The 22,417-nt window shown below is 37.6% G+C and overlaps 1 protein-coding gene across 3 annotated transcripts in view; it reads left to right on the forward strand.

Annotated features, from left to right (window-relative positions):
* MSH3 (mutS homolog 3) overlaps positions 1–22,417 on the forward strand; it is a 209,971-nt gene that overhangs the window by 156,043 nt on the left and 31,511 nt on the right. For all 3 annotated transcript variants that reach the window (XM_066381757.1, XM_066381758.1, XM_066381759.1), the window contains 2 exons: positions 2,318–2,429; positions 16,304–16,461. In XM_066381757.1, the coding sequence (XP_066237854.1) occupies positions 2,318–2,429; positions 16,304–16,461 (270 nt within the window). The remainder of the gene's footprint in view (positions 1–2,317; positions 2,430–16,303; positions 16,462–22,417) is intronic.

A 22,417-nucleotide genomic window follows, 5' to 3' on the forward strand; every position in this document is an offset into this window, starting at 1 on the left:
AAAGGTGCAGTTTTAAAAATATGAAATAAATAAATTCATTTAAGTTCATTGTTTTATTCTTTCTAGGCAGTAGCCAGAGTTCTTCAGTTCTTCAATGCCATAAATTTTACCAGCATGATTTTCATATCTTTTTTGCTGTAACTGCCCTGCCCTAATATATCATCTCAGCTCTGTGAATTATCATTTGTTTCTTACTTTATCAGGAAGTGTTTTGTCATTATATAATTTTGATAGCAACAGAATTTTAGAGCAGAACAAATCACTGCAAATTTTATACTACAGTGAAAACCTTCCTGGGAAATCATATCAATGTCATGAATATGATATATTCATTTCACTTGGCAGAGCACCTCAGATTTTATTTTAAAACTGATATCACTTATAGATGGTTTCATTTTTTCTTTTATAGCAAATTTATAACCAATCTAGATAAAAATTCTATTTTTAGACTATACTCTAAACTACAGAAAAACTGTCCTTTTCCTGTCATTGTAAATTTCTCTTTCCGAAGGATGGTTTCAAATTGTTTATTCAGAAGATACTTTAGTCACTGTCTTTAGAAATATGAGTATATATTCTTAGGGTTTTATTAGATATATTTAAGAAGAATTTAAATATTTAGGAAAGTAGTATTTCTTGGTGATATGAGTGAGTTCAGAAATGTACTTATATGTGAAAGTTCTGTGTCAAAGAACTTGAGATGTCACTGTTGGGCATTATAGTGAAAATGACAAACAAATGGCCAAGAGAGTGATGAAAAGATGTTCTACCTTAGTAGTCAGTGACAGCAAATGAAAATAGTGAGATATGACAATTCACTACCACGTTATTAAAAATTACAAATTGATAACAACTTTAGGTGAAGAAATGAAAAAAAAAAAGTTACTTTCATATCCTGCTGGTGGGAACGTAAATTGATACAGCTACTCTTATCTATTAAAAATTTTTAAAAAATGCATACCCTATGACTTAGAAATTCAACTTCAGGAATTTTCCGTAGCTTACAGAAACACTTGGACATAGGCATATGGGTAAATGTATAGGGTTGTTCATTGCAGCAATGGAAAAATCTGAACAATCTAAATACTCAACAGAGAATAGCTAACTCATCTATGCAGCAGTTTTCCAAAGAATGCTGAAGATATGATAGATAGATAAAGCTATAGATAAAGAAAAAAGCTTACAAAATAAGACTAGCAAAGCAAAAAAAAGTTTTTGTATAACAAAAAAGTACCAAGGGACATCAAAGACCACAGAAAGATGTTTTAATTAAAGAGAATATGAAACTTTTGTGTGTGTATGTGACAGAGAGGGACAGATAGGGACAGACAGATTGGAAGGGAGAGAAATGAGAAGCATCAATTCTTTGTTGCAGCGTCTTAGTTGTTCAGTGATTGCTTTCTTTTTTTTTTTTAGACTTTTTTTTTTTATTCATTTTAGAGAGGAGAGGGAGAGACAGAGAGAGAGAGAGAGGAGAGAGAGAGAGAGGAGAGACAGAGAGAGAGAAGGGGGGAGGAGCTGGAAGCATCAACTCCCATATGTGCCTTGACCAGGCAAGCCCAGGTTTTCGAACCGGCGACCTCAGCATTTCCAGGTTGACGCTTTATCCACTGCGTCACCACAGGTCAGTGATTGCTTTCTCATATGTGCCTTGACTGGGGGGTCACAGCAGAGTGAGTGACCCCTTGCTCAAGCCAGTAACCTTGGGTTCATGCTGGTGAACCTTGCTCAAACCAGATGAGCCAGCACTGAAGCTGACGACCTCAGGGTTTCGAACCTGGCTCCTCTGTGTCCCAGTCCAACGCTCTATCCACTGCACCACCACCTGGTCAGGCTAGAATATGAAACTTTTAAAGCATTCTGTCCCCAAGTCCAACACATAATTTATATTAATATAATAATTAAATCTAGAAATGATTTTACATTGTTTTTTTATTATGCTGATTACTGAAAATGATTAGCAGTAATCTGAACTGTAGTTCTTATTAATGAAACTATCTTGTTGGAGAATAATAGAAATGTAAAAAAATGAAAAGATCTTATAAAGATGGGTCTCTCAGTAGTGGAGCCTTTGTAAGACTCCCAAAGTTTGTGCTTCAGAGAACTAATACTATAATAATTATCTTCCCAATTCTTATTTTATAGTTAAAGTTTAACTTTTACACTCAAAGACTTAATCTGGACATATGTTTCTAAAATTCATGTTTAAGGCATTGTTGTCTGACAGACTGACTACAGAAATTTCCATGTTATCTTAGAAGTTTTTTTAAAAGCTATTTGCCTTGCATAGTAAATTAAAACATACTTCTTTTTACAGACCAACTCTACAAAAAGAAAGGAAAATTATAATAAAAAATGGCCGGCACCCTGTGATTGATGTGTTGCTGAGGGAACAGGGTCAGTATGTTCCCAACAGTACCAATTTATCGGTAAGTATCACCTTATGCTCAAAATAAGTAAAAGGTGATAACATTGCTCATAAACTTTTATTTTTTTTTTTAATTTTTATTTATTTATTTTTACAGAGACAGAGAGTCAGAGAGAGGGACAGATAGGGACAGACAGGAATGGAGAGAGATGAGAAGTTTCTCGTTGCGACACCTTAGTTGCTCATTGATTGCTTTCTCATATGTGCCTTGACCATGGGGCTTCAGCAGACCGAGTAACCCCTTGCTCAAGCCAGCGACCTTGGGTCCAAGCTCGTGAGCTTTGCTCAAACCAGATGAGCCCGCACTCAAGCTGGTGACCTCGGGGTCTCGAACCTGGGTCCTACGCATCCCAGTCCAACGCTCTATCCAATGCGCCACTGCCTGGTCAGGCACTCATAAACTTTTAAATATGAAATAATGTTTTCAAAAATTTATCCAAGTTTTAACTTTAGCTTTAAATGGACTAATCTTTGGCTCTAGTTTTATACTTACCATTAAATGTGGAATTGGTGCTATCTCCAGTGAAAGATGTTCTGTAGAGAGAGAGACTTAGCAACTAGAAGATTAGTCTTAATTAGTTATCCTCGGTAACAATATTTCATATTTATGAATGCCCCATGCTAATGGAGTGGACTCATACCATAGTTTTGCAGATTCCTATCAGTGTATTGTTATAAGCTTTGTCTGGTGACCTACTATATTCAGATGTTCTGTGAAAGAATCAGAGGTGCTCTGGCTGATTTCAGTGATGAGAATTTTTGTCATCTGGGTTAGAGTTCTCTTATAGAACATTAATGATCCTAAATAGCTATTCACTTAACACATACTTACTGAGTGCCTATTTAGCCTTATATAGTGAAGCAAGTATTAGGGCAGAAAGTGGTAAGCAAGACAGAAATACCCCCTGACCTCAGAGAGTATGAGGTGTAGCAGAGAAGGCGGGCTATTACATTATAGTTTGAAATGACCCGTGTCCAGGGCAGGATGGAGCAGGATGGCAAGAGAGTCACTATACTCAGAATGGTACACAATTTAAAACTCAACGAATTACTTATTTCTGGAATTTTCCATTTAATATTTTTGGACCTTGGTTGATCTTAGGTAATTGAAACTATGGAAAGGAAACCATGGATGGGGGGGACTGTGTATTAGCAAGAGAGTGATTGAAGCTAGGGAAAAAGGGAACTTGTGGGAGGGGGTGTGGGGGTATGTGTATGTGTGTGTGTGTGTGTGTGTGTGTGTGTGTGTGTGTGTGTGTGTGTTTTATATAGAGTATGTTGTTAAAGATAAGTAAAACCATATGCTAAATAAGCAGTCAGGGTAGTTTTGTTCAGTAATATTTGCAATAGGGTAAAGAGTCCAGCATGAACTGACCTCATCTTCAATTTGGACAGAATGACTGGGCATTTTAAAGGTAGAATGAGAGATCAAGGAGGGGGAGGGGAGGGAGTGGGGGAGGGGAATGCAGGAGCAGATTTAGGAGGGGTAACTTATAAAAAGCAAGGAAGGGGGTCTGCTAATGTGAAATTTGTCTGGGTTTACTGACTGGCAGCTGGTGCTTATCTGGGAAGAATGTGGGAAGGAAAGTCCTTGAGAACTCAGTTCTAGGTGGGAGAAGATGTACATCTCAAAGGGGCAGAGACGGGATTTGTAATAGCAGTTTGAAGAAACTGCTCTAAGAAGAGGGTCGAGGGCCTGTCTGCCTAGGACCAGGTCCTGGCCGGAACAGACAGGGACTTCTGGCAGTGTTGTGTTTTCTCAGGCAGACACCTTTCAGGGAATCTGGGCTCATCCTAAGCCTGTGGCCTTGAGCTGTTAGTTCTGGCTTCTTGGTGGGAAGGGAAAATGCGAGAATTTGTATAGAATGGTCAAGTTTTTTATAGGCCTGACTAGAGTTTGGTCAAGAAGAGAGTCTTTGTCAACAGAGTAAAATTAATCTGGTGATGAGATCACGGAGTTAATATGTAAGGCATAGTTAAGTGAGAGGTCTTATCAGAAAACAAGATGCGTGGCTGTAAGATTTCAGAGGTCTTGTTCTTCTGGGTCATGGCAAGATTCTAGGGATGGCCATGGAGAGGAGACGATAAAGGCAGGAGTTTGAGAAAGTCACCCATGTGAATATTGAAATCATCTAAGATAACTGTTGGATTTACAGTGGGCAGTGAAGACTGTCCAGGTATCAAATTTCAAGAGAGGGAGACCTGTGTCCTGGAGGGTTGTAGATGTCTGCCCTGAGGACAAGGAAAGATGGTACAGCCCTAAAGATGCAGATCTGGGAGAACCTCATAACCCTGAGATAATTATGGTAGGATGTGGCAGGAAGTTCAGCCTTCAGGTGAGGGGACTGCAGGCGGTGGTAACAGGCAGTGTATGAAGGAGATATTCAGCAGGAGGTTAGAAACGTAGAAGTATTTGGGAATTTTGCAGAGGACAGTGGAAGAATTGAAATGTGGAAGAGGAGCAGTTGGAAATTAGGTCAGAGAAAGAAAGCAGAGAAGCAGGGGGGTTGGGAATACAACAGCCATCTTGGGCTGTGAGCAAGGATAACAGAGGCGGGTGCATGGAGAATATGGCTAGCCCCAAGGGTGGTGAGTGGATGACAATGCTATGAATTGCATCTAGTTTAATGTTACATTTTGATAGTATATAACCTGATCCCCAGTGTCTATAAACTTGCTCATTCTTATTAGGGAATTTATAAATTATGTAATTTATCAAATCAAGTTAATAAGTATTAATGCTTTTATTGTCTTTTAAAAGAAGATTAGGTGACCATAACAATTTTTAATTCCCATAATACCAGTAGGTTATAGGTTTTCTTGAGAAACTAATGTGGCTGTAACATTTGTACCTTTGTTTATATTTTATTTATAAATCACTTAAATATAATTTCCTGTCACTGTTCCATCTCCCAGCATACCAACCAGCTTGATCCCAGGCATGTTACCCTCGACAGTGATTTTTTTGTTTCATTTTTTCCTTTTTTATTTCCCCCTATTCTTCTTTCCTTTAAGTAATATGTTATACTATTTAATAAAGCCAGATTTGAGAAAGTAGAACTCTGCCTAATTACAAGAATGTTTTAAAGAAACATTGAACTCTTAAACAAAATAAATGCAGTGATTTATTTTTATTCTTTTACATATGCTTTTTCTAACTTGAGTAGGAGTTGATATAGAACTGTTGCCATGGTGAAGTGCATTTTATTTTGCAGGGTATAAAGGGATAGTGTTAAAAAGAACTTACTATATAAAAATCTATTTAAAATATTTTTTAGGTGTTAATTATAAAATATATCCTGAAAATAATTTTCTGAAAGTCAAATGACATTGTTGCTTTTGATCATCATGTAATTTTAGGCAATGGTCTTTCTTTTTTTTTTTTTTCTTTTTTTTTTTTTTTAAGATTTTATTTATTCATTTTAGAGTAGGAGGGAGAGAGAGGAGAGGGAGGAGCAAGAAGCATCAACTCCCATATGTGCCTTGATTGGGCAAGCCCAGGGTTTTAAACCGGCAACCTCAGCGTTCCAGGTCAACGCTTTATCCACTGTACCACCACAAGTCAGGCGGCAATGGTCTTTCGTACATATAATTATAAGTATACTTTTCTGGATTTTGTATTACATTAACTTCTTATAGTGCTTCTGAACAAGCCAACTTTCTGCCCACTGGATCTCTCCTACTTTTAGGAGTACTGGGGTTTATTTTTCACATTTCACAATTTTGCATTTACTTATGAGTTTTATTAGCATAGTTTTATGAGTATTTTGTTCTTATGGTTATTGGAATTATGTTTGATGTCAGGTTTACAAAGAAGAAAGTGACGTAATATACCTCCCTAATGTGGGGAGACGTACCCATCTAAACTAACACCCTTAGAGTACTTACAACACTATGAAGGAGTTAAAAGGTTTTCTAGTAGAGAAACTGGAATTTCAAAATAAAGACTATCTAAATGGTCAGTAAACAAACTAGCTTTATTTTGGACCTGCTATAATAAATTTCTTGGCAGGAATGTAGCAATGAAGCACATAGAAAGGAGCAGTGACTTTGAGGTACTTGTGGGACATCAGATGACTATCCTAATGTACAGGTGGCTGTGACAGCCAGGAGAGGGGTCTGAGCTGGAGTCAGGGTTTAGAGTGATCGCAGCATATGGAAGGGCATTTAGGCTCTGGATCTGTCTTAGTGACACGGGTAAAGAAGACTGTTAAAAAGTCCTCTCAGGCACGGCCAACTAAAGGATAGTTTCACTGAAAGTAGGTTTAAATAGACCTTTTCAAGAATCTTATACACATATTTTCCCTATGTTATTTTTAGAATTTAGAGTTACAGTTTGATCTGAACACCAAAAAGATAGAAATAAAAATACACTGGTAACAAGATGCTAGTGCGTATCCCTTCCTGTCCTTTAAAACCTAGCTCTGCCTCAGCTTCTCAGAAGAAGCCTTGTTTGATCTCTCCACGTAGAGTGAAAAGAATACTCTTTAAACCCTGCATTTCCCCCACTTACCTGATTCTTCCCATATAATCTGAGTATTTGTAGATTTAGCAACCACTGGCTTTGTTCACCTCCAGTTCCTTCTGTATTCTGCATTAACAGGGCTTTTCCTAATGCATACCATCACTCTCCCATTTGAATTGATGCTTAACATTCCAACCATATAGTCCCAAGTTATTGTACCTCTGGGTCTTGGCAGATGGTATTCCCTCTGCCTAGAATGCTGTCTTTTCCCACAACATCCACTCCTGCCTCACACACACCCACACTCCACCCAGCTCGCTAGCTCCTGCTTGTTCTCTAAGTCCTGTCTGGGATGTCACCTCTTGCACTAAGCTTTCCCTAACCAGAGCTGAGATGGCTTTCTCTATCACGTAGCTACACACTCTGTTTTTCCTCTTTTGAGTAGTTATCCAACTGAAGTATGATGCCTTTTTGTGTGTGAACGTGGGCTTGAAGAGAGCAGGGAATATGCTTCCCTGGTTTAGTCATAATCCCACGTCATCACAGTTCTCTGGCACATCGCAGGGCCTCAGTCAGATTTGTTAACCAAGGATTAGCTGGAAGCCTTGAGCTGTCTCCAAATCTCACTTTAAATTTTTGTCCTTTTTTCTTTTTAAAATATAATTTTTCTGGATGTTACATGGGCATTTTACAATATACAGAATAATTATACTGTACAACTAAGAGGGAAATTAGGGATCATTTAGTGTAACCATTTCTTCTTACTTGTGAATTAACTAAGGGGCAGAAGGGGGACTGACCTGTCAGCAATTACCAAGTTGAGGAGTCTTGACTGTCTCCTGTCCCTTCTCACTTAGCACACACAGGAATTGGTCTCAGTTAGATGGTATACTGGAACAAAAGGAGGAGGAAAAGGTTGCTCAGAGAAAAAAAAAGTTGGCCCAGCTGCCCGCTGGAGGGTCAGAAGGTCCGCATCTTGGCATATCTGTACCCTGTGACACGCCTGGGAGCTGCCACTGTCATCCACTGCAGTCTCGGGATTGCTGGTTAAACCAAATGACTCTCTAGTGGATGGATTTTTTTATAGCAATTAAAGTTGGGATTTTTACTTTGTATATATTTTTGGTTTTTAATATAATTAATATAAATTTACCTTATTGGGAAGGGGAAAGGGAAAAGTGTGCTTAACACTGTCTCAGTTGTGGAAGGGAAGAAAATGAGTCAAATGTGCAAAGCAGGAAGATTCCCAGAAAATGCTGGAACCTGTGGGTTTCTCTGGCCCAAGGTAAATATCCACAGCCAGCTGTTCTAGAGTGGGACTGGGTGGACGTGGGAACCCTGCTCACAATCCCTTCTCCTGAGGTCAAGAAAGCACTTCAGGTGCCTCAGTCCCTAGCACTGTGTGTGGCACATATAGGTACTCATGTATTTATTGAAATGAATGCTACACGAAACCGGAAAGGATGAGGGAGTATGGGAGGGGACCAAGGACCACAAACTTCTCATGTCATCCATTTTCCCAGGATAAATACTTCTAGCCTCCCTAAAAATGCTTCCTTTGGCTATGTAAAAATTAGAGACTAATTACAGTAATATTCGTAAGCTGTGGACTCATGCCTAATTACCAAACGGAACAAGAATAATACGTGCCATTAAAATGTCCAAGTTTTAAGCTTAATTTGATTTGATGGCTGGATTTTTCTCATAGATTTTGTTATAAATGTGATTTGTTATAAATGTGTTATAAATGTGCAATGATAGTATGATCATTGCATCATATTGTTAAAAATTAAAGGAAATATTAATGGCATTTGGACATTGTATTGTGTCACTTTTGTCCTCTGGTGACCCTTTCTTCCTACTTCTGAAGCAGTGAAGAAAAGAAAGGCATTTGAATGATACTTTTTAAAGTGTTCTGACCTGTGTGTCTCTTCCCACAGTGTTACTCTTCTCTCTTCCTGGCCCTTACTCATCTCCATTGGTTGAACTCTTACTTACCCTTCAAGACCCCACATGTCCAACTGCCCCTTTAGAGTCTTCACCATCACTCTGGCCAGAAATAATCTCTTTCTATTCTAGCACTTTCGTGTTCTGTTTTTTAAATTTTTGTCATGTACCACTCTTTGGTACTCAGGTGTAGTAGTCAAGACAGTGCCTAATGATAATATTTAATTTAAATTCAACTCCTGGTCCACACGTGTTTCACTGTCTTCTTGGGTTGGCCACCATACTCGACAGGCCTTGGTTTCTTCATCGATAAAATGAGGGAGTTGGGCCAAGTAACAGCTAGCTCTCGGTGGGTTGGAAATTGGGCAGCATCATGGCGGAGAAGTACTTGAATCCTTACCTCCACATTTCCGCATACAGCCTCACTCTCCCCCTAGTGTTTGAAGTTCGCCTCAGTTAAAAGTATAGGATTTGGCTGAGAGTTTGTCTGGAGGAGGCTTTCACTAGAGTGTCTCTTACTGTAACCTGCCATTGATTGACACTTCAGGGAATAACATACTTGAAACTGCCAAACTTTTTCAATAGTCTGCAGTTACTATAAAAATAGTTTTGCCATGAATCTTTTTTAAAGAGAGATGTCAATATCTGCATCTGTCAAGGGAGAAAGTATTTTTTTCAGAAAATTAGCTGGCCCCCTGGTGTTGGAAATTAACGTGTAACAATTTGTTTTTCTTTACTATGCGTCTCCTGACTTCAGGGATCTGACCACTGTCATTCTAGTGTACCCAGTGTTGGACCTGGGGTGGACTGTGAACTAGGGCAGCTCTTCTCTTATTTAGCAATGGCTATAATTCCACATCACTGAGCAGGGATCCTCTTTGAAACATCTGTCAGAGAATGATCTTCGCTTATCATCCCAGTTCTGCTACTGAATAGCTCTGCGTTACTAAGCAAGGGACTTAGCTTCTCCAAGCCGTGTCTCCCCTGCGGGATGGGAAGACAGTAACACTAGTAATACAGTAGCACTGGCATTACCCTGTGAGACTGTTGTGAGTACTAAATGGTGTGCATAAAGTCATTAGCACAATACCTGGCCCTTGTTTTCTGTGGTTTTTCTTATGACACATAAAATTTTACCTTTTATGTTTGCATTTCCGCTTTTTTTTTCTCCCACAGAAGGTGACATTGAATATAGAAGTTGATTAGTTATCTCAAAACTTACTGGATTAAATGCAGTGTTTTGACTCTTGATATACAATAAATACTAAGATCTTACTGACTAATGCTATTCAGACAGACATTCCCAATACTAAGGTAAAAACTTTAAAGAGAGAACTTTCTAGCCTCTCCAAAGGTTCTTCAAGGCAGTGAGTGCCATCTGGAAACAGTCCCCTTAGCACAGTGCTTCAGATTTTCTTTACTGTCTTTTATCCAGGCATTTGTGGTTCCTGAGAACTCGCTCTGTGCGCCTCCCTGCACTGTGCCTAGCTCAGTCTTGGGCACAGCCTAGGTCAGGCCGTTCCCAGTGACCTCAGTAGGCTCAGTCAGAGTGGGTCGAGAGGCTGTTTTGTTGTCTTGTTTGTTTGCCAACTTTCATTTTCAGGCTATTTTGTTGGAACACTTACTCATCTTAACTGGTCTTACATATAAATTTAATGTCATTTTTAAAATATCTGAGATGTTTTGATGTGTGGTGCCTCAAATACGTTATTACTTTTGCTAAAAGATAGATAAACATTAGATATGTGAACTTTAATTGATCATTTCTTTCCTTACTGTGTCATCTTGGAAACTGTAGGGCAGGGGTCCCCAAACTTTTTATACAGGGGGCCAGTTCACTGTCCCTCAGACCGTTAAAGGGCCGGACTATAAAAAAAAAAAACTATGACCAAATCCCTATGCACACTGCACATACCTTATTTTAAAGTAAAAAAACAAAACAGGAACAAATACAATATTTAAAATAAAGAACAAGTAAATTTAAATCAACAAACTGACCAGTATTTCAATGGGAACTATGCTCCTCTCATTGACCACCAATGAAAGAGGTGCCCCTTCCTGAAGTGGGGCGGGGCCAGATAAATGGCCTCAGGGGGCCGCATGCGGCCCGCCGGTGGTAGTTTGGGGACCCCTGCTGTAGGGGAAAGGAGTCAGGTATTCCTGACTAGTTTCTACTGAGATGCAAATGACTTTCGGAATGTAAGTTCTGGTTGATGGAGGCAAGCCTGCACTCATGGGCATTTACATTCTACCAGTGAGGTTGGTAATAAACAAGTAGGCAAGAAAATTAAGGACATTTCAGAGAGGGATTGAAAAGTATAAAGGAAATAAAAGGCTGATGTGATAGGGACTGCCAGGGCAGAGAGGTTTAAGTAGAGTCGGTGGTCAGGAAAGTCTCTCCTTGAGTTGATATTTGGTTGTTCATGATGGTTCGCCATGAAATAATGAAATCTTAAGGTAATTCAGATAAGTAATTTTAAACTACCTAATGTTTCACACAAATGAAAAAGTATAGAAAACAGTATAACAAATATCTATTTACCCTTCACTCAAATATTATAGAGATTGACATTTTGTCATATTAACTAGGTTTTTTAAAAGTAAATAAAATATTACAGATATATTTGAAGTTATTTAATTAACTGCCATAGCTTTTCTTCCCTCTTCAGCTCCTATCCTCATTGGTAGTCATTATCCTGACATTATTTATTATGGTTATGAATGGTTTTTAAAAAAAAATTTTCCATTGATATGAAAGAGAGAGAGAGAGAGATAGGAAAGGAGAGAAGCATCAACTTGTTGTTTCATTTAGTTGTTCCATTTAGTTTACTCATTGATTACTTCTCCTGTGTGCCCTGACTGGGGATCAAACCCATGACCTTGATGCATTGGAGACGATCCTTTATTCAGTGAGCCACTGGCCAGGGCCATTATCAATGGTTTTTATTTTATTTGATATATAGTATATATGTATCTTAACAATGTATAATTTTTGTGTCTTTTTAAAAGGTACATCAATATGTCACACTGAACCTATTTTATGGTATTCTGCATTGTAAATAATTTGTAATTGGACAAAGTAGATCTATTTATTTTCCTAATGATAGTTAGATTTTTTTGTCTGTTATGAATACAAACAGTACTAGAGTGATCAATTGTATAAATACCTTTTGAGCACTTGTATATTTTTCTAGGGTAGTTTCCTAAAAGGGGACTTACTGGATGTTATGGACCAGTGTATGGAATCATTAACTTTACTAGACCTTTTCAAAATGCTCTCTCCATATTCTTGCCAACATGCTGCATAAACCGACTGTTAAACATTTTGATTATTGAATGTGCCTTCAAAATATTTTACTTCGTTCTTTCAAATGAATATTAGGAATCGCTTGTAGGTTCTTTGAAAAACACTACTGATTTCAATTTTTCCCCCATTAGTATTTTTTTTTTGGCCTTTTGTGTTTCTTTCTCTATAACTATCTTATCTATGTCCTTTGTCCATTTTTCCACTGTTTTGGTAATGAATATGTAGGAATACGCTTTCGTTTTATGCCTTTTAATTTTGTGCTTGGTGGCTTATTTTAGCAGAGTTATTAGAAGAGTATTAATCAAATATGTTTACATGCTCTTTTTGGTATACATCCTAAATATTTCTGTTGGAAATATACCTGGGAGCAGAATTGTTCAGCTCTGTTTATTTTCAGCTTTAGTAGATTCTGCCAGTTTTCTAAAATAGTGTACAATGTACTTCCCCAGTAACATTATATAAGAGTACCAGTTGTTCTATCTTTGCCAAAGCTTCATATTGATGGGGTTTTCAACTTTACCTGTTTTTTACCTGTGAAGTAATATATGTCTCTTTATGATTTGATTGGTGTTTTCTTAAAGATCTGAATTCGAACATCTTTTTATATGATTATTGGTTATTTATGTATTTTCTTTAATCATGTTCTTTAAATTTTTTTGACCATTTTCTAGGGTTTTATGGGAGTTCTTTGTATATACTGGGTTCAGTGTAGAAAAGTATAATAACCAGGTCTTGTGCATTTCAGCTTTTCTTTTTTTTTTTTTTTTTTTTTTCCAGCTTTTCATTTTTTAATGGCAGCATTTATGAATGGGTGTTTTAAATTTTAATATACTCTAATTTGGCAATTTTTTTCTTTATAGTTAATTGTGATTTATGATCTGTTTAGGAAATCTTTGCCTACCTCATGCTCATTTGTTATTTGTCTAATAACCTCATTATTTTTTTCTTGTCTTTCAAACGTATAATCCACCTGGAATTGACTTTTCTTTAGAGTATAAGTTACAAAACCAAGATTATTTTATTTATCTGTATGGATATCTTTTTTACCTAGCACCAGTTATTGAAAATACTATCTTTTATCCACTGTGCTGCAGTGTCATCTTTGTCATAAATTTAAAACATTTTTTTTAAGAGAGGAGAGGGAGAGACAGAGAGAGAGAGAGAGAGAGAGAGGAGAGACAGAGAGAGAGAAGGGGGGAGGGGCTGGAAGCATCAACTCCCATATGTGCCTTGACCAGGCAGCCCAGGGTTTCGAACCAGCGACCTCAGCATTTCCAGGTCGACGCTTTATCCACTGCGCCACCACAGGTCAGGCATCTTTGTCATAAATTTAAAAACTGTATACACATTAGTCTGTTTCTGGACCCTGCTCTGTTTTTATCTTTGTGCCGGAGGTACACAAAATTATTATAACATTGCAGTAGTGAACCTTCTAGTCTATGAACATGGTATATTCTTTTGTGTTTAATTCAGTCTTTTTAAAATTTCTTTCAATAATGTTTTGTAGTTTTCTATATAAAGTTTTGATTATTTTGTTAGATTTATTTCTAAGTATTTGATTTCTTTTGATATTGTGGTAACCCATATAATTAACATTTAAAATTTTTCAGTTGTAGCTAAAATGTAGACATAAAGTTGACTTTTTGTTTTTACTTCCCAGCTTAAATATTTTTAACTGAATTTATTGGAGTGACATTGGTTAATAAAAAGATACAGGTTTCAGGTGCACAGTTCACCAACACACCATCTATATATTGAATTCTGTGTTCCCCACCCTAAGTCAAGTCTCCCTTCATCACACCTGTCCCTCGTACCCTCTTCTGATGCCCTGCACTCCCCTTTCTCTCCCGTGGTCCGCACACTGTTATCTTTGTCTGTGACCCAGAAATTCCATTTCTTGGAATATATTCAAAGAATCCCAGAATACTAATTCGAAAGAATATATGCACATCCATGTTTGTTGTAGCATTATTAACAATAGCCAAGATTTAGAAGCAGCCCAAATGGCCATCAGTAGATAAGTGGATAAAAAAGATATGGTACATTTATATTATGGAATACTACTCAGTCATAAAAAAGAAGGAAATCTTACTTTTTGTGACAGCATGGATGGACCTGGATGTTGTTATGCTAAGTGGGATAAGCCAGTCAGAAGAAGACAAATACCTTATGATTTCACTTATATGTGGAATCCGATGAACAAATTAAACAAACAAGGAATGTAGAAGCAGACTCATAGATACAGAGAAGAGACTGACAGCTCAGAGGGAAGGGGTTGAAGGCTGGGTGAAAAAGGTGAAGGGATTAAGCAAAAAAATTAAGTTGACTTTTATACCAAAAGATCTTGCTAAATTTATTTATTGAGTCTAATTTTTTTTTTTTTTTTTTTTTTTTTTTTTTTACAGAGACAGAGTCGGAGGGATAGACAGGGACAGACAGACAGGAACGGAGAGATGAGAAGCATCAATCATTAGTTTTTTGTTGCGCCTTGCAATACCTTAGTTGTTCATTGATTGCTTTCTCAAGGGCCTTCAGCAGACCAAGTAACTCCTTGCTTGAGCCAGCGACCTTGGGCTTAAGCTGGTGAGCTTTTGCTCAAACCAGATGAGCCTATGCTCAAGCTGGCAACATCGGGTTCTCGAACCTGGGTCCTCAGCATCCCAGTCCGACGCTTTATCCACTGCGCCACCGCCTGGTCAGGCGAGCCTAATAAATTTTATAGGTTTCTTTAGATCTTCTGGGAACTCAATCATGACATATAGGAATAATGATAGTTTCATTACTTTTTTCCTGTATTTTTTTTTTTAATTTATTTTATTTTGTATTTTTCTGAAGCTGGAAACGGGGAGAGACAGTCAGACAGACTCCCGCATGCGCCCGACCGGGATCCACCCGGCACGCCCACCAGGGGCGACGCTCTGCCACCAGGGGGCAATGCTCTGCCCCTCCGCTGCGTCGCTCTGCCGCAACCAGAGCCACTCTAGCACCTGGGGCAGAGGCCAAGGAGCCATCCCCAGCGCCTGGGCCATCCTTGCTCCAGTGGAGCCTTGGCTGCGGGAGGGGAAGAGAGAGACAGAGAGGAAAGAGGGGGAGGGGATGGAGAAGCAAATGGGCGCTTCTCCTATGTGCCCTGGCCGGGAATCGAACCTGGGTCCCCCCGCACACCAGGCCGACGCTCTACCGCTGAGCTAACCGGCCAGGGCCTTTTCCTGTATTTTTTAATGAATGAAAATGGAATTTTATCAGATGCTTTCTCTGTACCATTAGGGATCATTATATAATTTCCTTATTCTAGTAATGTGGTGAATTATTGATTGGCTATTGAATAGTAAACCAACCTTATAGATCTTAAAAACTCTAAGTGGTTTATATATCCTTAGATTGGTTTACTGATATTTTATTAAGAAGTTTCACATACATACTTATGGATAAAATGGGCCTGTAATTTTTCTTCCTTGTAGTGTACATCAAGATGATGTTGGCCTTCTGCAATGATTTGGGAAAAGTTCCCTAGAAGAGTTTTTGTAAGATTGGTGCTATTTCATTCTTATGTGTTCGGAAGAATTCAGTTGGGAAGGTATCTGGATTTAGAGTTTATCTTGTGGAAGGGCTTTTAATTACAGATTTCATTTTATTAATAGATATAGGATTATTCATATTTTTTATTTCTTGTGTCATTTTGGCCAATTTAAATAAATTATTTCACTTTATTTAAATGTTCAAAATATATACTTAGTTATGTCAATCCAAATTAGGGCTTTGGGCAGATGGACATATAATACCTGTAGTTTTAAGGTAGACAAATAGAGCTTCATAGGTTTTAAATGTAGGCAATATAAAAAAACACACATAGAAGCCAATTAATGAATATTTAATGAGAAAGCCATAGTAGTTATCTGCTTTAGGTTATTTCTTGTTCTTCCCTTTTTATGCCTAGAAACAACAATGTGTGCTGCTAAGAATTCACTTTTCTGCACTAGCACAGGTCAGGTTGAAGACAAAGAGGCCCTCTTTCCCTTTCTGATGCTTAATTGGTGAATATTTAAATAACACAGAGCAATCTTTTGCCTAATGCTTTCCCTTTTGTGGAATCAATTGTAAATATTACATAAGAGCCCCTCTGGTACAATAGTGAAATTACTTTTTAATTTTCTAGGGGGACTCAGAGAGAGTGATGATAATTACTGGACCGAACATGGGTGGAAAGAGCTCCTACATGAAACAAGTTGCACTGATAACCATCATGGCTCAGGTGGGCTCCTTCGTTCCTGCAGAGGAGGCGACGGTTGGAATTGTGGATGGCATTTTCACAAGGTAAAAGCACTTCTTCTATTTAAATACATTTCTGAAATAAGTCAAGCCCACATTGCTACACGAATTTTCTTTTTATGTACATATTTAGATGAGTAGATATGCTCTTAAAATAGTTGGAACTGAGGAACTTGAAGAAGTTATTTCATCATGGATCTTAATACTAGGAGACATGTAGGAGATCGTTTTGTCCAGTAGTTTTCACATTATTTTTAGTTACTGAGTTCTTACTTTAAAGAAATCTCATGTAGCAGATTGGCATTTAAACAGATGAAAGCAGATCTGCTCCGCCTGAAGCAGAGGTGGAGATTGGAGACTTGGCTGCCAGGTTCTTTGCAGCCAAGAACAGTCTGGAAGCTGCCTTCTTCCTGCTTTGTAGGTGGGAGCTGAGCACAGACTGAAACAGGTTCTGGCCCAAGATAACTTCTCATATTCTTTTTACACTAAGAACATTGCATACCCTTACTATATAAACCTGTATTCATGGCTTATTAGGAATATGGGTGAAATATCCTGGTCTCACTAACTAGAATTCATAGTTTAATCTATTTCTGTAGATTTATCAGGGCTTTTTTGCTTAAAATAAAAAAAAATTAAGTATAGTTGGTATACAATATTATATTAATTATACTTCTTTCAGGTGTACAATATAGTTATTTGACATTTTTATCCTCTACAATATTATCACCCTACTAATTCTAGTAATCTGCCACTTCAAACTTAACACAGTATTATTATTTAAAATTTATTTTTCAATTACAGTTGACATTCAATACTATTTTAATTTCAGGTATATAGCATAGTGGTTTGACATTTGGTTATTCTTAAAATATTATTTATACTTCTTACATTACGGTTTTATAAAGTAGTGAATATAGTCCATAGTGTATAGTTAAGAGAGGAACAAAGCAAAGCAGCCTAAGTTTCTTGATGCTGTATCACCAAACAAATGCTATTTTGATCTCCATATATTTGTAAATTAATTCTACATGAGAAATTTAAAGACTCTCTTAGTCTTTCTTTCTCTCTCTCTCTTTCTCTCTCTCTCCTTTTTCAGAGAGAGGAAGGGAGAGAGCGAGAGGTGGAGGAGAGAGAGAGAAGCATCAACGTGTTCCACATAGTTGTGCACCCATTGGTTGCTTCTCATACATGCCTCAGTGGGGGTTGTACCGGTGACTTTGGGCTTCAGCCAGTGGCTATGGGATTGAGCCCTGATCAAGGCTCAAATTTATGACCTCAGCCCCCTGGGATGATGCCCTTTCCACTGCGCCACCAACCAGGGCTTTTCTATTTTGTAAGAAAAAAACACTAGGTACAGTACTTTATTTTGGTTCCATTATTAGGACAAGTAACAGAAATTTAATGAAGAGAAAAATAGAAAATAAAGATTAAAAACAATCTTGGGTAATGTAAGTCAAAAGAGAATCTTCTTAGTGAGATTACCAGTTAGAAAACTTTTTAGGTACAACTAATAGGAAAGAAAATGAAGGTTAACTTTTCTCTTAAACAAGAAGGTTTGAGGTAGGCGGCTGCTTGTGTTGTTTTCAGTGAGTGCAGTTTCCTTGGCCTTTCCTCCCTGAAATGCCCTCTGCTGGGTTTTGTTTTTTTTCCTGTTAAAATATCACCTATTGTTCAAGATTTCACTCAGATGCCTCCTTCTTCATGAAGTCTTCCTTGAGTCCCATAGCCACAATTAATTTCTCTCCTCTCTGTACTTCCATCTTACATGTGTTTTTCCTCTTTTAACACTCTTACCACCATTAGTTTTATAGTTATTTGTGTACATGTTACTTCTGCTATTGTGTGTCTGTTCCCAGAAGATGAGTTTCCTGCTTTGTACATTTCTCTTCCTTCTTTTAACCTAAAGCTTTGCTTTGTCTACACATAACAGACACTCAAGGACAGGGCTATTGAATGAATTGACCCTTCAGTCAAGATTGGGCAAGTAGATGTTAATCCCATAGACAGTGGAGAGTCCTTAAAGTCTTGTGAGTGGGAAAGTGATGTGATCAGAGTATAGTTTAGGTTTCAGGAGAATTAATCTGCCAGCATTGTGAAAGATAGACTCTAAGAAGGGGGGATGTAATGTAGTCACTCCTGGGGAGATCATGAACATCTTTATTAGTTTGATGGAAATGGAAGTGGATGATGGACAGACGAGAGAGGTTATAGGGCGAGAATTGACCAGCATTGCAACTTCAATGAATGAGACAAGATAGATGAAGAACTAGAGATGAAGATTAAGGCATTAGATTTAGGTGATCACTGCGAAATTTGGCAGGAGGATCTGATTTCAGAAGTAATCTTAATTTGTAACATGTGGCACAGCAATAAGGCTGTTACATGATAAGATGGCCATTATATTTCCTCATCACAGTAGAAACCACAATGGTATTAAGTGACTTGAGCATTGCTGGTACCATTCCTCTTGTTACTAAGTAAGTGGCTGATAAGGAATGTGCTCACATAAAACATGAGTTTTTTCCTCTCTGCTGATGGCATGATGACATACCTTTATCTCATGCACCAGGAACATCCTTAAGGAGCTAGACTGGTTACTAATCACTATGGAAAAGAAGAACTAAGCTTTAAACCTTGCCAACAGCAAATCCATTGTTTCACTATAGTAGTATTCATTCTGAATTAACTCTTTCTAACACATCAGTTTATTCAACTCCTTGGGAATACATTCAGTTACTGGTGGGCCCATCTAGAGATAGTGAAAGAATGTTCTTGTTACAGTGCATGAAAAAGATCTGGTTACAAAGCCTGGCATTCTGTATGATTTCACTTTTGTATTAAAATTACATATGTAAATATATACAGAGAAAACATCTAAATAGAAGGCTGTATTCCAAAGTATCATGAAGAATATCAGATTATGGTGACTTTTCTTTTCCCTATGAATATTATTTAAGTCTGAAATAAATATATTACAAAAATACAATCTCCCCTTCTACCCATCACCCAAACTTATTAAGGGCAGTATCAGTTAAAATGAGAGGATTAAATAAGAGCCTAGTGATATGCTTATATGGTCACTATCTCAGAGTACTTTTTTTTCCAGGGCAAATTTCTCTTTCTTACACAGTAGCATAGAATTTGGGGTTCTAAGTTTTAAACCTTTCCAAGTACTTCAGCATATCAGACTTTGCTATTCCAAGAAGTTTTAAATTCAGCCTAATTCTCTCTCCTTTAGGAATTGATAGCTTTCTCTCTAGACCATTTTACAAGATGGTTGTTTTCAATTTTTAAGACAAAAACATTGCCATTTGCATATGTGAGACAACGATTCTTAACCTTTAATGAACATTGAACTTTTTCTTATAGCACTTTTAAAAAATATTGATGCCTGAATTCTATGTATCAATAAGTTCTAAGTTACCCTGGGGCAGTCCCTGGAAGTTGAGTTTTACAAGTGTTCACTGTAGGCAAGGTTCAGAAGCATTTCCCTTAGCCCTTGCTGCAGAGCTCAGTTGTTTAATTATAAAAGTAATAGCTGCTTATTATGAAAACCACTTAACAGAATAGTGGGGTAGAAAGTGAAATGTTCACCTTCTCCCCAGTTCAACAACTTTTTTTTTTTATTAATTTTAATGGGGTGACATTGATAAAATTGTCTTCCGTCACCTTCTAACTGGTTTTCTTTGTGCCCCTCCCCTCCCCCAACGCCCTCCCTCTCCTCCCCCCACCCTGTAAGCCCAACACTGTTGTCCATGTCTCTGAGTCTCATTTTTATGTTCCACCTATGTATGAAATCATATAGTTCTTAGTTTTTTCTGATTTACTTATTTCACTCAGTATAATGTTATCAAGGTCCATCCATGTTGTTGTAAAAGATCCGACGTCATCATTTCTTATGGCTGAGTAGTATTCCATAGTATATATGTACCAAAGCTTTTTAATCCACTCATCCTCTGACGGACACTTGGGCTGTTTCCAGATCTTCGCTATTGTGAACAATTCTTCCATAAACATGGGGGTGCATTTCTCCTTTTGAAACAGTGCTATAGTGTTCTAGGGGTACATTCCTAACAGTGGGATAGCTGGGTCAAAAGGCAGTTTGATTTTTAATTTCTTGAGGAATCTTCATACTGTTTTCCACAGAGGCTGCACCAGTCTGCATTCCCACCAGCAGTGCAGGAGGGTTCCCTTTTCTCCACATCCTCGCCAGCACTTATTCTGTGTTGTTTTGTTGATGAGCGCCATTCTGACTGGTGTGAGGTGATATCTCATTGTGGATTTAATTTGCGTTTCTCTAATGATTAGTGATGTTGAGCATTTATTCATATGCCTATTACCATCTGTGTGTCCTCTTTGGAGAAGTGTCTATTCATTTCTTTTGCCCATTTTTGGATTGGATTGTTGGTCTTCCTGGTATTAAGTTTTACAAGTTCTTTATAAATTTTGGTTATTAACCCCTTATCAGATGCATTGTCAAATATGTTCTCCCATTGTGTAGTTTGTCTTTTTATTCTGTTCTTATTGTCTTTAGCTGTGCAGAAGCTTTTTAGTTTGATAAAGTCCCATTTGTTTATCCTGTCTTTTATTTCACTTGCCTATGGAGACAAATCGGCAAATATATTGCTGCGAGAGATGTCAGAGAGTTTACTGCCTATGTTTTCTTCTAAGATGCTTATGGTTTTACGGCTTACATTTAAGTCTTTTATCCCTTTTGAGTTTATTTTTGTGAATGGTGTAAGTTGGTGGTCTAGTTTCATTTTTTTGCAGGTAGCTGTCCAATTTTGCCAACACCATTTGTTGAAGAGGCTGTCTTTACTCCAATGTATGCTCTTACCTCCTTTGTCAAATATCAGTTGTCCATAAAAATGTGGGTTTATTTCTGAGTTCTCAGTTCTGTACCATTGATCTGTATGCCTGTTCGTATGCCAGTACCAGGCTGTTTTGAGTACAATGGCCTTATAATATAACTTGATATCCGGAAGTGTAATACCTCCTGCTTTATTCTTCCTTTTCAAGATTCCTGAGGCTATTAGTGTTCTGTTTTGGTTCCGTATAAATTTTTGGAATATGTGTTCTATATCTTTGAAGTAAGTCATTGATATTTTAATCGGTATTGCATTGAATTTATGAATTGCTTTGGGTAAAATAGACATTTTAATGATGTTTATTCTTCCTAACCATGAGCACGGTATATGCTGCCACTTGTTTGTATCTTCCCTGATTTCTTTTATCAATGTTTTATAATTTTCTGAGTACAAGTCTTTAATCTCCCTGTTAAATTTATTCATAGGTACTTTATTTTTTTGGTTGCAATGGTAAAGGGGATTGATTCCTTAATTTCTCTTTCTGACGGTTCATTGTTAGTGTATAAAAATGCCTCTGATTTCTGAGTATTGATTTTATATCCTGCCACCTTGCTGAATTCATTTATCAGGTCTAGTAGTTTTTTGACTGTGACTTTAGGGTTTTCTATATACAATATCATATCATCTGCAAATAATGATAGTTTTACTTCTTCTTTTCCAATTTAGATGCCTTTTATTTCTTTTTCCTGTCTGATTGCTGTGGCTAGGACTTCCAGAACTATGTTGAATAAGAGTGGTGAAAGGGGGCACCTCTGCCTTGTTCCTGATCTTAAGGGGATTGCTTTTAATTTTTGCCCATTGAGTATGATTTGGCTGTGGGTTTGTCATAGATGGCCTTTATCATGTTGAGGTATGTTCCCTGTATTCCCACTTGGCTGAGAGTTTTGCTCATGAATAGGCGCTGGATTTGATCAAATGCTTTTTCTGCATCTATTGAAATTATCATGTGGTTTTTCTCCTTCCTTTTGTTTATGTGATGAATCACATTGATTGATTTGCGAATATTGAACCAGCCTTGCCTCCCAAGAATAAATCCCACTTGATCATGGTGTATGATTTTTTTTCATATATTGCTGGATCCGGTTTGCTAATATTTTGTTGAGGATTTTTGCATCTAAATTTATCAGGGA

This window comes from Saccopteryx leptura, chromosome 4, assembly GCF_036850995.1.
Source record: "Saccopteryx leptura isolate mSacLep1 chromosome 4, mSacLep1_pri_phased_curated, whole genome shotgun sequence".
Classification (NCBI taxonomy): Eukaryota; Metazoa; Chordata; class Mammalia; order Chiroptera; family Emballonuridae; genus Saccopteryx; species Saccopteryx leptura.